Source organism: Phyllostomus hastatus, unplaced genomic scaffold (assembly GCF_019186645.2).
Source record: "Phyllostomus hastatus isolate PE091 unplaced genomic scaffold, TTU_PhHast_1.1 phas_contig_304, whole genome shotgun sequence".
NCBI classification, from domain to species: Eukaryota; Metazoa; Chordata; class Mammalia; order Chiroptera; family Phyllostomidae; genus Phyllostomus; species Phyllostomus hastatus.
In genome coordinates this window covers 190,216-206,242 of record NW_025333845.1, presented here as the reverse complement: position 1 = coordinate 206,242, position 16,027 = coordinate 190,216, and the positions used below count along the sequence as shown (strand labels likewise).

The 16,027-nt window shown below is 35.1% G+C and overlaps 2 protein-coding genes across 2 annotated transcripts; one reads left to right on the top strand and one right to left on the bottom strand.

Annotated features, from left to right (window-relative positions):
* Window positions 1-3,716: 3,716 nt before the first annotated feature.
* On the top strand, window positions 3,717-4,661 carry LOC123819190 (olfactory receptor 52K1-like). Its single transcript, XM_045839483.1, has one exon. It carries the CDS (start codon window positions 3,717-3,719, stop codon window positions 4,659-4,661), a length of 945 nt encoding a protein of 314 aa, XP_045695439.1.
* A 6,660-nt stretch (window positions 4,662-11,321) lies between these two features.
* On the bottom strand, window positions 11,322-12,272 carry LOC123819220 (olfactory receptor 52A1-like). The gene has a single exon (XM_045839534.1). The coding sequence runs from the start codon at window positions 12,270-12,272 to the stop codon at window positions 11,322-11,324; it is 951 nt and encodes a 316-aa protein (XP_045695490.1).
* Window positions 12,273-16,027: the final 3,755 nt, after the last annotated feature.

The following is a 16,027-nucleotide window of genomic DNA, read 5'->3' as shown; positions in this document are numbered from 1 at the left end:
GTGGAGGGAGGGGGGCAGGACAAACCAGCATAAATTTGCTTCCAGCTCAGACACTCCACCTTAATCTGGACATCAACAGAATTTTTCCACACCTCAAGTGGACAGCTGCTTTGCTAGTCCCAGTCCTACTGTGACCAGACTCACAACCATCTACAGGTACTGTTCCAAGAAGAAAAATAAAAAGGAGAGAGGAAAAAAAGTAGAAAATCCTGGGATGCAAAATCCTGTAGGAAAAAAGATTCCTAAATAACAATCACCAATCCTTTTAAGACCATGGTTGTGATCTGCAATTTTTAGAATATGCAGTGACATTCATTAGAAAGTAGAAACAATTTTCCTAATTTTTAAACCTAACTTTATAGTCTCTTATAATTAATGTTGTTATGGCTTGGTGGCAATTATTTTAGATAGCTCTGCCAAAACTTTACCATGTTGCTTAAAGCTCTAATAATATCCTAATGTCCCAACCACATAGAGAGCTTTCATCTGCAATATTCCTGACAGATGATCATTCAATTTTTACCTGATAAGGAGCTTTTGGTTGCACAGGGTATCTTTTCTATTTGAGTTTGTGATAAGTTTTTTCTCCTATTAAACTAAAATATACTTTGTAAATATTTTAGCATCTTTTATTTGGCTAGGTATCTATCTCTTGTAATACGAAATATTTTTCACTCAAGCATATAAAGAATGTAAAACTATTTGAGGATAAAATTACCAAGACTGTCAAATACTTCTCCTTAGGCTGTGAATTCAAGACTATTAATTATCCTAGTTACAGTCCTTGCAAGAAACAAAACACAAAAAGAACATATTTTTTGCATCTCTCATTTAAACTTTGTACTTCACAGAAAAAGAAAAAAGTTTGAATTTTTAAAACACCCAAATGTTCAAAGGATTTTGTCAGGAATAGTACATGTTTTATATAATTTTGGAATTTAATACTCATTACAATATTAAGGCAAGCCTTATCCCATGAAGAAATGAGACTGAAAGTGACCTGAAGGTGAGGGGGATAATGATGGAAAGAAGGGGAGGGGACTAGGCAAAGAGCATGTATGAATGACCCACAGACATGGACAACAGTGTCAGGATTGACTGTAGGAATGGGAGGTGGGATGGGCAGAGGAGGGTATAGAGGGGGAAATTATACAATAGGTAAGTGCAGGAAGCAACCTAGATGCCCATCAGTAAATGAATGGATCAAAAAACTATGGTACATTTACACAATGGAATTCTATGCAGCAGAAAGAAAGAAGGAGCTCGTACCCTTTGCAACAGCATAGATGGAGCCAGAAAGCATTATGCTAAACAAAATAAGCCAGGCAGTGAAAGACAAATACCATATGATCTCACCTTTAACAGGAACCTAAACAACAAAACAAAGAAACACGCAAAATAGTCACAAACACTGAAATAGGACAGGTTAACAGTGACCAGAGAGGAGAGAAGAAGGAATTTCAAGGGAGAATAGGAAGGGTTTATAGGAACAAGTATAAAGGACACATGGACAAAAACTAGGGAGAGGGTGGTAATGGGAGGGAAGTGGGGAAGGATGGGTGGGGAGGCTGGAATGAGAGTAAAAGGGAGAAAACTGTACTTGAACAATGATTAAAATAAAATTAAAAAGAAAGAGAAAAAAAGGGGGAAATTGGCACAACTGTAATAGAATAGATTTTTAAAAAATGATTTCAAGAAAAGGATAAAAAGGAAATGAGATTCAAAGCATTAAAATACTTGGTTAAATCAGATAGAGTAGCAAGGTTGAAACTGTATCTCAGACATGTATTATCTCAAAGACCTTGCTGTTTTTACCATACCAATTTAACTTCCAGGAGACCTGCCTATCATTCAGCTATGGTATACCTTTACCAGATGCAGTTGATATATGAAATACTTAGATCTGAACAGCTCAATTTTATGATGTATATTTGTGTTACTTTAGCAAATATGTCACTCTATATTGTGTGCTTAAATATTTAGTGTAAATTAATTACCATAAAAAATAATCAAGTTTATTAACCATGAAACAAAAGGACACAATATTAATATTACTGTACTTTTATTTTTAAAGCAATTTTGTGTTACATTTTTCCATCTTAATTTCAGTTTAAGTTTTGCTCCTGGTCACAGGAAATTAAAGTGTTTTAAAGTACAGATTTTGGAGCAAGCTGTAGCAATTTGTATGTAATTAGGTATATTCGCAAACAGCTCTGCAACATTTTTTAAAATAAACATTTAAAAGCTTATTTTAAACTTAAATGACACATGGACAAAACCAAAGGGGGTTAAGATCAAGGGTGGGAAGTGGAGATGGCTGGGGTGGGGGGGAGGGGGGGAATGGAAACAACTGTACTTGAACAACAATTTAAAAATGTGAACAAAGTTTTTTAAAATTAAAAAAATTCTCTTGTGTGATTCTTTTAAATATTATATAATTAGGATATTTCTAACAAAATTTGGAGTCTAAACCTTATTAGTGAAATTTAATCTCAATCATATTAATAAAAGAGCCTTATTTCTATACCTTATTTTTGTATTTATTATATACTTGTTTTATTATATACTTGTACTTTTAATTTGTTGATTAAGTATACTCTTTATAATTTTTATCAAATAATTTGTAAATTTTTAAATATGTGTTTCTATTCAAAATAGTTATGTAGGTCAAAATATTGAGCAAATACAGTAGCCTTATTTGCATAGAAATACATATTACAATTAACCACAAATTATGTTCCCCATACAAAATCACATAAATTCATATATATATATATATATATATATATATATATATATATATATATGCCACCCCATTAATTTAACTTACTTTTAACCACTACCCAACAACTCTTTAATTCTAAAACACTGGAACTTGTATTTTGTATTTTGTAATCTACTGTATTTTTTGGATTCCAGTTTTCTCATCAAAAATATGTTATTGCTTCAGAATACTGTCATGCTTTTTAGGTGTAAGATCAGTAGGTTTCCTAGGTTCTTTGCAAAAATCAACAAATACTCCAGAGAATAAGCATAAAGCACCAAGGCCAGTCTCACCTTGGGATGATGAAATTCGACTTTTTTTTTTTAATATTTTATTTATTTATTTTTAGAGAGGGAAGGGAGGGGGAGAGGGGGGAGAGAGGGAGAGAGAGAGAAAGAGAGAGAGAGAGAGAAACATCAATGTGCGGTTGCTGGGAGTCATGGCCTGCAACCCAGGCATGTGCCCTGACTGGGAATTGAACCTACGGCACTTTGGTTTGCAGCCCCTGCTCAATCCACTGAGCTATGTCAGCCAGGGCTCTCAACTTTCTCATCTGGAGTGAAAACCATGATTTCTAGCTTCTGCCTGTAATGTTGAGTCTCTTTCCAGGCCCTGCTAATTGGGAAAAAAACCTATAGGATTTCATACATTGAATATTGTATGATAAGAATCTCAGAACAATCTAAAATAATGGAGTTGGTATGTCTTTATTGAGAATTTATCCCTGAGACTGTTTCTTCCCATTGCAGAGAAACTAGGCTAGGACTATCATCCTCTTTACCCCAAGCAGCTGACACATTTATTTGATCACTAGTTGACATAATATAACTATTATTATCATCATAAAGTACTATAATACCTGGTATTTTAAATGAAAATTATACAGTAATTTCAAAATGTCCCTTATTTCTTTCTCCCCAGGAAACAGACCTTGGAGGAGCTCATGGTAGGAATGTTCTCTTGCAACAGTTCCATTCCTCAGCCCTTGATATTTGTCCTGGCTGGAATTCCTGGCTTAGAATCATCCCATGGCTTGTTCTCTGTGCCTTTTTTCTTGGTCTTTGTCATTGCAGTCATTGGCAATGCCACCATCTTATGCATCATCTGGGTGGACAAGAGTCTTCATGAACCCATGTTTCTCCTCCTGGCCATGCTATCAGTTGTTGACCTGTCCCTGGTCAGTATCACTGTGCCCCGAATGCTGAGTATCTTCTGGATGAATGCCAAAGAAATCAGTTTTAATGCTTGCCTCACACAGATGTTTTTCATCCCATTGTTTTACGTCATGGAGTCTGGGATTCTCCTGGCCATGGCTTTTGACAGATTTGTGGCTATCTGGCACCCTCTGAGATATACCACCATCCTTGCTAACAACATGCTTGTGAAGATGGCATTGTCTGTCCTAACAAGGGCAGTGACCGTGCTGACCCCAACACCCATCCTAGCAAAAAGACTGGAAAGCTTCCAAACCTACATCATTGCTTATTCCTACTGTGCCTACATGGCTGTGGTACAAATAGCCTGTGGAGACATCTCTGACCACATTATCTATGGCCTCATGGTTATTGTAGCATCTGTGGGGTTCGATCTGTTTTTTATCATTCTCTCATATGGGTTGATCCTTCGTGCTGTCTTTCGGATACCCTCTTGGGAGGCACGGGGAAAAGCTCTTAGCACATGTGGTTCTCATCTTTGTGTCATTGCTCTCTTTTATTCTCCTGTTGTCTTTTCTGTCCTAGCCCAGATTTTAGGCTATCATATGGCTCCCCATCTACAGATTATCATTGACAATCTTTACTTCCTTGTGCCTCCCATGATCAACCCCTTGATATATGGAGTACGGACCAAGCAAATGAGGGAGTGGATACTGCGGATCCTGCACTGTCATGGAGACTGAGGTTGTTACCTGAGGTAGACAGAAGATCTGGGGTATGGAGCTAGAAATCAGGTTAAGTTGGAGGTAGAGATAATATCTGTCAGATTTGGGTCTTCATGGGGAAAGAAATAACCAAAGCAAGGAAAAGGAGGATTTATTCAGTATGGGAACATAAGTGAGACAAGTTATTTCCATCGGAATGTAGATGTTATGAAACCTTCATGACCAGAACCCTCCCCAAATGCTTATGCAAGTAATAACACAGGAAATATTTTGTTGTTAATTTTATTTATGTAAATGCATTATATACCATGAATTGGAAGCACATTATTTCAAATGAGTTAATAATGAATTTAGGAATATATTATCAAGACTTATGGGCAAAAATATTTGTCTTGATTTTTTTTAGATTTAATGATTTTTCTACTACATATATGTTTTAGATATTTTACCAATGCAGAATTATATATCATGGAGAATAATCCTAATGGAAATAATTATGTAAAAATATCTGTGATCATATCATATGAGTAAAGATCTTTTTTATTTGAAGGGTTTTAATAGAGAATAGTCTTTTTTATGCATTTTCATACTTAATTTTAATTTTTAAAAAAGTTTTTTGTTATTTTTTTTTTCACATTTTTAGGGTTGTTCAAGTACAGTTGTCTCCATTTTTCCCCCACCACTCCCTAAAGAAGACTATTCTGAAGAAAATCTTCTAAACAATAGTCTTCTTTAGAGAGTTACTGTTGGTGTCAAATTATGGAAACAATATGCAGTAGACTGGCCTTGATGGGAAAGCATGGGGGATACAAAAGAACCTAAAGAAGCTATTTTTTCTCTAGCTTCACTTTTTCCCTTTTACCTACTTCAATTTGTTTTCACACAATTAAGACGTCCAAATCTGTATCTTAAAGCGTGCATTATATCTGTGTTCCAGAAGGCTCATTGAAACAGTCTTGTGAACCACTCTTCATATGCACCTTAACCTTAAGTCTTTCCAAACCAAACTCTTAATCTCTTTGCCACTATATTATCCCTCTATATTCTCCAGTTTTTTCTCATTTGACTTGTTAAATTGCTTAAAACCCTGATGCTCTTAATTATTTTTTATTTGCTTCCCCTCACCCAAATAATGACCAGGGTTTCTCTGCACATTTCCAGTACCTTTTTCTGTCTTATGCTTTATCACTTTAAATTTCTATACTTTAAAATTATTTTGACTAATCTTCATATAATCAATTTCTCTAATATTCAAAGTTGTTATTAACTCTGCAAATGGAGTTGTATTTTCCAAAGAAATATCTTCTTTAACGTACTTAAAATCTTCAACAGCCTGTTTCTCAAGATAAAGTCTTAACTCCATTGCATGACATTAAAATAATTGCATGACTTAACTCCAGTCTGCTTTTCCATGTGCTTTATTTTCTTTTTTTTAAGATTTTATTTATTTATTTTTAGAGAGGGAAGGGAAGGAGATAGAGAGAGAGAGAGAGAGAAACATCAATGTGTGGTTGCTGGGGGTCATGTCCTGCAACCCAGGCATGTACCCTGACTGGGAATTGAACCTGCGACACTTTGGTTCGCAGCCTGCGCTCAATCCTCTGAGCTACGCCAGCCGGGGCCTCCATGTGCTTTATTTTCACTAAATCACAGGACAGGCATCAATCCAGCCAAACCCACTGCTTTATCTGTAAAGAAACTACACATTTCTTGCTACTTTAGCTCATTTTTGGTGCTACTTGGGAGGCATTTCCCCTTGATTTTTCTTAGCTGAAATCCTTCCCACCTCAAGAGACATTTTCTTTAATTTGTTCTCCTTAATGTCTGTCCTCAAATGACACCAACCTGCTATTTCTGTACTGCCAAACACTTTCAGCCTCTGTGACATTCATTAGTCTGTGAATTGTCCTTTACTTCAGATATTAGTCTACATGCCTTACCACTGCCCTTACACTGACATTTCTTTAAGGGCAAGGACTGTACCCAGAAACTGATTTTTTTCACTACACATAAGCAAGTTCTAAACACTTGTCTCAGTTTTTAAAAATGATACTAAACACCAACTCATAAACCAAGTGACCTATATGTATAAATCATGACCATTTCCCCATCCTTAAAGTTCATAATTTAGATACCCCCAGGTCTACCTGGAACAAACATCACACAGGTGATATTTATTTCATACAACCATATATAAATACACATGCTTTTTCTTTCATATACATATATCCAATCATTTTATTTGTTTGTAAACATTTCTCACTATCTTTCTGTCTCTCTCTAACATGTTATCATACTTATATTTATACACATTCATACCCTTTGCCTGAGATATGTATAAATCCACAACATATTTACATATATATGTGATACACATATGAATTTTATTAATAAATATGCAAAATCACTATTAACCTCTTCCAATTTGACTGCACCCATTTTCAGATACATAAATCTGCTCAAATACATTAACAACTACCCTCAGAATGCTACATCTACATGCTTTTTATCAACTTTTAAAGCCCATGTTAGATAATACTTCCTTTTTAAGCCTTTCCTAACTTCCTGCCTCTTTTTTTCCTTCACTTTATGTTGAATTCTTTTCAATGGTCTCCGGTGTCATCTTATCCTTTGAGTCATAACACATAGCACACAATATGAAAATCGCCTATTTACATTATCTTTTTAAACATTAATGATGAATGTTTGGTTTATACTTATTTTTATAGCATCTACAATTTCAGTGGTATATGATATGAATTTAATAAACATGCTGAATATGTCAAGGCCCATTTCAAATAACTTCTTTGAATGAAGCAAGTGAATATAAAAAAATGCATGAACTTATACATTTAATATATGTGCTAAAAATAAAAGAAAGAAATGAAAGATGACAGGAAGGAAAGAAAAGAGGCAGAGAAATGACAGACAGGGGGGAGGGAAAAAAGAAGCATTTTTTTTGACTGGCCAACATTCTTTGCCAATGAGGATCCTTTCATAGTGAAATCTCAACTCCACTTCTGAATATTACATAGAACACACTGTTTCACCTTCAGTGGGGCAGTGTGTTTCTTCAACTACAATCTCCCTTCCCAATTATTTTGATTAATTTTTGGTACATTACAAACGAACCTAAGTTTTGAGTTTTGTTTTGACTGGGTTTAACATTCTCACTCTAAGTTCTCACATGGTTGCATGAAAAAAGGGGCTTCAGCTAAATTCTCAGAAAGTTCATATAGATGGAAATCATCCAATATGGTTTCTACATTGACAAGCCTGGTGCTTCACTACTCCTCCCCAGCCTCTGTCCCTTAGAATTAGCCTGAATTTCTCACCTGATGTTTTAGAACTTCAAATGATAAAAAGCAGAAGCTACTAGGCTAAATAGGATTTATATACAAGACTTATGCAGCATCACTTCTGTAGTATTCTATTGTTCAAAGCAGTCATAGAATTTGACCAAAGTCAAGGGAATGAGAAATAGACTCCTGATGGTTGCATTGCAGAAAAACATGAAGTTTAGAAGACATTGTTATGTATCTTTGGCAAAGATAGTTAGGCATAGTTTCTCTCATTTGCACCAAACATTCACACCTCCTCGAAACTTTCAAGTGTCATGCTATGTTGGCATTCATCCAAATTTTCATCGTCTAAATTATATCTGAGCTTTCCTTTGTGTGGTTCTTTGTATATAGTTCTTGAAATATGATTTCTCTTTCCCTGAATACATATTAATGGAAGAGATAAGTCATTTGCTTTTTACATTGCCAACATGCAATGTTAATACAGCAAAAGGATAACTGCAGAAACAATCTATTGCAGAGAGGGAGAAAAATGGAACATGCAGTTGCCGGTGAATAGCATACTGAAATTTAAGGCACATATTGCCAGTTTCTTGATTTGGAGTCCTATTTTGCTCCATAAGGATAATTCTTTTTCCCTCTGTGGTTCTTGGTTTTATCCTCTAGGATCTAGGCTTTATACTTTGAGTTATCACTTTTTTAAAAAGGACTCACATTTTCACTTCATCTTTCTAAGTCAATAAGTTGGGGATTACAATGATGCTTTTCATTTTTAGATGTCACTATCCTTTTCAGTCTAACCTGGCAGTTCTTCTGAATAACAAAGTGTCTTAAAAATACATCATTTTTTCCCAGAGGCCAGCTCAGCCTTTAAGTATATAATGTCTAAAGAAAAAGTGAATGAGAAAGAGTTTTGTGTTCGAACTCAGAATGACCAGAAGCCTTTATGGTTTCTCTGAGGCCTACTTGAAAGTTAAACACTTCTTTGACTCATCTTTTTCTATACATATTTTATTAGATGTGGTACTTTCAACATTCCCTGGAAATTTCATTTATCAAACCCATAGGTTCATTGGGGATATATATATATATTTTTTTTTCCTATGTGAAAAAGGGTGACAGTTTTGTTGATTGTTCCATTATTACAAAGCACATATACCTTTATTCTCTGGTACATAATAACAATTTTGTCACTCTATTTAAAGCCTTCATAAGCATTAGCACCCTTTAAGCTTCTGTACATCCTCTCAAAGCCAATGCTGCATGTTTTAGGCTTTTGTTACTGCAGAATTTAACACTTGACATCATTTTCCCTTATGTGTTTATTTTTTGTGTAATACAACGCCCCAACACTTAGTGGCTTTGAACAATAATTTATGATTTTTTTCCTCAAGTTTCCGTTGATTGCTTGGACTCAGCTGTGCAGTTCTCACTTGGAGTCCCTCAAACAGTTGCAGATAGTGTTTGGAATAGGAATCCAGGTCCAGGGACAAGGCCTCTTTTTCACTCAGATGTCAGGCACCTCAGTTCACCTCCACACTGATTCCTTTCCATCACAATAGAACTCAGGGGGTTTTTACATGGTGGCATAAGAATAAGAAGAGGTACAATATCATTTAAAGACTCTTCAAGAACTGGCACATATGGACTTCTGCTGCATTCATAGCAGTTGCCAGGTCTCAAATTTATTGAAAGATATAGACGCGTTCACTTTTTAATTTGTTGTATTTTTATTGATTTGAAAGAGATATTAATTTGCTATTCTGCTTATTTAAGCATTCATTGGTTGATTCTTATATGTGCCCTGACCAGGGATCAAACCCACAACCTTGGCATTTTGGCATATAGGGATTATGCTTTAACCAGATGAGCTACCCAGCCAGGGAGAAAACAGTTCATTCTTCATGAGGGTGTGACAAGATCACATATGAATGATATACTTATTGCCATGCTTAAAAAATATAGTTTGCAAAACATAATACAATTTTTTAATTTTACTTTCTCTCTAGGTTCTAAATTATGTTACCAAACATCTCAATCATTATTCACCAGTGGATTGCTTTTCACAATCCACACCAGTTCTCATGTATGGATATGGTCTTTTCTCAGTTTTGTGAATTAGATTTTTTCCTCTGGAGATTCCAACATAGCCAAAGCACCTGGCTTATGTATCAGAGATTATAGGGATCCATGGAGCCAGGACACATCTCTTTCTTTCCAAGACAACATCCCTTTTTCAGTGTGACACCAGTTTCCTCCCATAACTCAGGCATTTAGCTTATCTTCTGGTTCCTACTTCACAGTGAAGACTCTCAATCCCCTGCAGGTACTATTACAGAAAAAAAAATGCTAGATTGGATAAGTTTGGAGAGATAAGCCACATAGAGGAAAGAAGTACTCATTTTTCCTAAGTAAACACTCCAACAACCATCTATTTATCAATTCACATTTCCACCTACTAAAAATAATTATAGCTACAATTGGTACCTGCCAATAATAATAATATCCTTCAAAATGTGACATCTTCTACTCTCTATGCTGTGAATGAAGAGTGTCTTTATTTAGATACTATATGCAAATATATTGCAAATATATTTATTGCTGACAATGGTTTCTGATATATCTGACCCAACCCAGCCAGTGGGACTTACAACTGCTATAATATTCTTGAAACCCCACCTGCCATATAGGAAGAATGCCACCTTATAGAGGATCATTCACTCACTATTTCAAAATCTTCATTGATAGAGAGATTTTTATTCACACAAACACATTTTTACTTCAGGAGCAGTGTGTTTCCCTATAGTTCTTAGCAATAGTGAATTTCACCATTTTATAATCAACTCTTGAAATATATAAAATTTGGTGGCCACAAAAATGTAGTTTGTCTAGCACATTCTTCTCATAATTGAAGAGCCAGTCACCAAAGCATTCACATTCTGTTTTCATAATGGTAAAAATTATAAGATTTTTTAAGTAAACTTGGTCACTTTCAATTCAAGAAAAAAGTACAAATATGTTTAGTTTGTAGATGATTCACAAAGTTTTCCACCACATGAAGAAAGAAGGGTACTTTTTTTTTAGCACCAATTATGGTAGATACAAAACTATATTATTTATTATCATACCAAGATTATAAGAAAAGATAAAAGAAGAAAGGGAGAGATGGAAGATAATAGGAATTTATGATATACATATATATTTTCACTAAAATTTATCTCATATTCTGAGTGTTCTTGTTTCAGGAATATGGATTATTTAGGGAAGATCATTATAATATAAAAACTTCACCAGGATAGACATGGTACAAGATGGAGTTTCCATCTTAAACAGATAAATACATACATTTCCTATGTCATACTACAATATTTTCAGATCACTTCTGTGTGTCAGGCTTCAGGATACAAATCTGTTTGACTCTCCTGCGGATCTCTTTGGTCTTCACACCATAGACAATGGGGTTAAGTGCAGGGGGCACAAGAAGATAGATGGTAGATGATAGGATATGGGCATGGGGTGACACATGTCCAAAGCGGTGGCTGAAGAAGGAAAAAAAGGCAAGGATATAAAACTCCAGGAAGACAACAATATGGGCAGCACAGGTGCTGAATGCTTTATGTCGTGCCTCCTTCTGGGAAAGACGAAAAACAGCCTGAAAAATTAGAATGTAGGAGATCAAGACAAAGATCATGTCAAAACCTAGAATTGCAAAAGCTACAAAAAGCCCATATGACTTGTTGATATGGGCATCTTCTGCAGCCAGCTTGACCACAGCCATATGCTCACAGTAGGAATGACCAATAGCCACAGACTGGAAAAATTGTAGTCGTTTAAGTAGAATGGGCAAAATCCCAACAAGCACTGTTGTCCGGATTGCCAGCATCAGAATTGTCAGAACTAAAAAGAAAGGTGTAAGGATGGATGTGTACCTCAAAGGATCACAGATGGCAACATAGCGATCAAAGGCCATGGCCAACAGAATGCCAGATTCCATACCCTGCAAGGCATGAATGAAGAAGAGCTGGGTGAGGCAGGCATCAAAAGCCATGGAGCAAGAGCCAAACCAGAAGATGGCCAACATCTTTGGAGCAATGGCTACACAGAGACCTAGGTCAGTGGCTGCCAGCACTGCCAGGAAGATGTACATGGGTTGGTGAAGACTGCGTTCTGTAGGGATGATGATTAACAAGAAAATGTTTCCTAGAAGAGCCACCAGGCATACACCAAGAAAGGGAAATCCAATCCAAAACTGCACATGCTGTAGTCCAGGGATCCCAATCAGAATCACTGTCTTTGGGTTCAGATATGACATGTTGGTAAATTCCATCAAGTTGGTAAATCCTTTCCTCACCACTGATTCTATTACCTATTCAGAGAAAAAAAAATGGAGAGGAAAAAAGAAGGGCATGAAAAACATGATGAAAATGTGGCCTGGCCACATGACCTTGAATTTAGGGGAATCAATTTAAGTCAGTATCAAAAGAGAGTTCATGAATATATTTTCCAAAGTCAATGTGGGCATTTGTGAATGAGAAAGATAAATCCAGTGTTAGTTACCTAGAAATTGTAGAAATTGAAATTATAACAGCATTGATCTTGCTATTTTTTGAGGTGTTCTCAGACAGTGTCACGAGGAGATTTTTTTTGTTTATTTATATCCATTTTCAAACTCCAGACACATTTCAGATTAGGCAAAATTTATCTGTGACACTTGAAATTATAGATTGAATCCTTAATCTAATAGCCTTGTTCATTTTGTTCAAAGGTCAGAATATCCAGATAGTGGCTGATTTTCCCATTCTTTCCATTTTCTCCAGTATAGGAAGAAAAATACCTCCCCACAAATCTAACAAATTGACTCTCAGGGGAATGAGTAGTTTTGTTTTTCCAGAAAATAATGGTTAAGTTGCCTCTGTGCAGGCTCATTATCCTGGCTCTTGGAAGTGAGGTGGAAGAGTTATCTTTTTTTATCAGCAGTGGAGAAGCATATTTTGCTTACTAAGATAGTTCTGGACTATTAGAATAATATGTGGATGTGTAAGAGAATGGGGTAGGTGATGTAAATCCTCGCAGATCTTAAAGGAGACAGAAAGTTAAGAAGACAGATGGAAAGTTACTTTAGTTAGAAGGCAGAATCAGTTAGGATAGAATTGTAATATACACAAACTGGCCTTTTGGCTAAACCTTGTAACTTAAATATTTTTATGATATTAATGTGTTTCAGATACAAAAAAGCAGATTGACTGTGGGCCTGTCTACCATTTATAATGGAATTCAACCTAACCTAAGTTAGGCTTTCTTTTGTTTTACTCTTACAAGTTGGAAGTAAAAATAAATTCTGATATCTCTTATTATATCATTTCACTTCATTTCTGCTCTGAACTCCTGATATTCTAATAATTTCCCAATTCTTTTTCTTTAGAAGTCAACTCTTTAAAGCTTAAGATAACTTTATATGATCTCTTTTTTTATTTTTCATTAATCAATTTACACACTTAACATCATTTGAAGGTTTTCTTTTATCTTCCCTATGATTTTTTCACAGCCAAATACATTGAATAAGGAATACCACTATAAGTGGGACTTTATATACTTCTATTTAAAAGAAAACTAGAGAGATTACTGCTGTAAAGTTATAGAAAAAATACAGGTTCACAGTCAGTAGGAATATAAAAGAGGACATAATTTGAAAGTCCCCAATGTAATAAAATACTTTAATAGTTGATGAAAAGAAGGAGGTCTCATTATATGAGACTCAGTAATTACATTAATCAGTAGACTATGTCTAAGGCAATAAAGAGATATAGACTGAAATGATTAAAAATTATGTGATAATAAATTCTCTTTGTTGTCCATATAAAATGAGGTTAGGAAGGAGATTCCCTAGAAGTGATTGGGACAATTATGGATACATCTTGTTAATGTGACATAAACAGATAAAGAAATAGCTTTGATGGGTAAAAGACAATATATTCTAGATAATGATTTATAAATTCTCTGACCATGTAAAGGTAAAAGTAAAATTTAGCTCCAAGTGCACAATTATAGGTGATAATGAATTTATCAAATTACTTTTCTTCTATGTAATATTGTTTGTGTATTATATATAATAAAGGGTTTGGCAGAAGTAATACCTACTTAAGTGTGGTTGGTGGGGTAATAATATGGGTGTAATAATTTATAGTTTTAATTTGAACATTTCACCTAAAATGACATATGGTGTGCTTGAAAGTATCATATTATGTTACATAATTACATGCTTATGATTTTGTAATAAAAGATTTTGTAATAAAAAAGGGGCATGAGTGCCAGACCCTAAATATGAATGAATATATATTACATAATATATGTTGACATATATTTATATGCATAATATAAAATATAGTAACATTATTTTATAGAAATATATATTATCTCCTCAAGGCACATTATAATTAAAATGGCAAAATTTCAAGACAAACAGAGAATCTTAAAGGCAGCAAGGGAGAAACAGGAAGCAACATACAAGGGAGCCCCAATAAGGCTAACAGCTGACTTCTAAATGAAAACACTTCAAGCCAGAAGAGAATGGCAAGAAATACTCCCAGTAATGAGAACCAGAGGGCTGCAACCAAGGCTACTTTATCCAGCAAGGCTATCAATCAAGACAAAAGGCCAAATAAGAAGCTTCCCAGACAAAAGAAGTCTAAAAGAATACACCTCCACCGAACCAGCTCTGCAAGAGATTCTAAAGGGAATGCTTTAAGGAAGGGAAGGAAAAGAGAGAGGAACACACATACATAAAAGACAATGAATAAGTACGAATCAATAATAACCCTAAACGTAAATGGATTAAATGTTCCAATCAAAAGACATAGAATAGCTGAATGGATAAGAAACAATGACCCACATATATGCTGCCTATAAGAGACCCACCTCAGGATAAAAAACCTACACAGGCTGAAAGTGAAGGGCTGGAAACAAATCTTCCAAGCAAATGGACAGGAAAGAAAAGCTGGGGTAGCAATACTCATATCAGACAAAATAGACTTCCAAAAAAGGCCCATAAAGAGAGACCCAGAAGGTCACTTCATAATACTCAAGGGAAGAATCCACCAAGAAGACATAAATATTGTAATTACATATGCACCCAACATAGGAGAACCCAAATACATAAAAAAATCTTAGAGGACTTCAAGAAAGATATGGACAGCAACACAATTATAGTGGGGGATTTTAACACCCCACTGTTAAAAATGGACAGATCTTCCAAACAAAATATCAACAAAGATAATGTGGCATTGAACAATACCCTTGATGAAATGGACTTTACTGATATATACCGAGCCCTCCATCCAAAAGAAGCTAAATATACATTCTTTTCAAAAGCACATAGAACATTTTCAAAGATTGACCACATGATAGGACACAAAACAAGCCTCAAGAATTTCAAGAAAATTGAAATCATACCAAGCATTTTCTCGGACCACAAGGGACTGAAGCTAGAAACCAACTCCAAGGAAAAAAACCCAAAACACTCAAAATCATGGAGATTAAATAACATGCTGTTAAATAATGAATGGGTCAAGAATGATATTAGGGAAGAAATCAAAAGGTTTCTGGAAACAAATGAAAATGAACTCACAACAACCCAAAACTTATGGGACACAGCCAAGGCAGTCCTGAGAGGGAAGTTCATAGCGATACAGGCATACCTAAAAAAGTTAGAAACATTCCAAACAAACAACCTAACCCTACATCTACAAGAACTCGAGGAACAACAACAAAGACAGCCCAGAGCAAGCAGAAGGAAGGAAATAACCAAGATCAGAGCAGAATTAAATGACATAGAGACTAAAAGCACAATTCTAAGGATCAATGAATCCAAGAGCTGGTTCTTTGAAAAGATAAACAAAATCGACAAGCCTTTAAGCAGACTTATCAAGAAGAAAAGAGAGAAGACCCAAATAAACACAATCAGAAAAGAAAGAGGAGAGATTACAACAGATACCACAGAAATACAGAGGATTGTAAGAAATTACTGCAAAGAACTGTATGCCAAGAAATTTGAAAACCTAGATGAAATGGACAACTTTCTAGAAA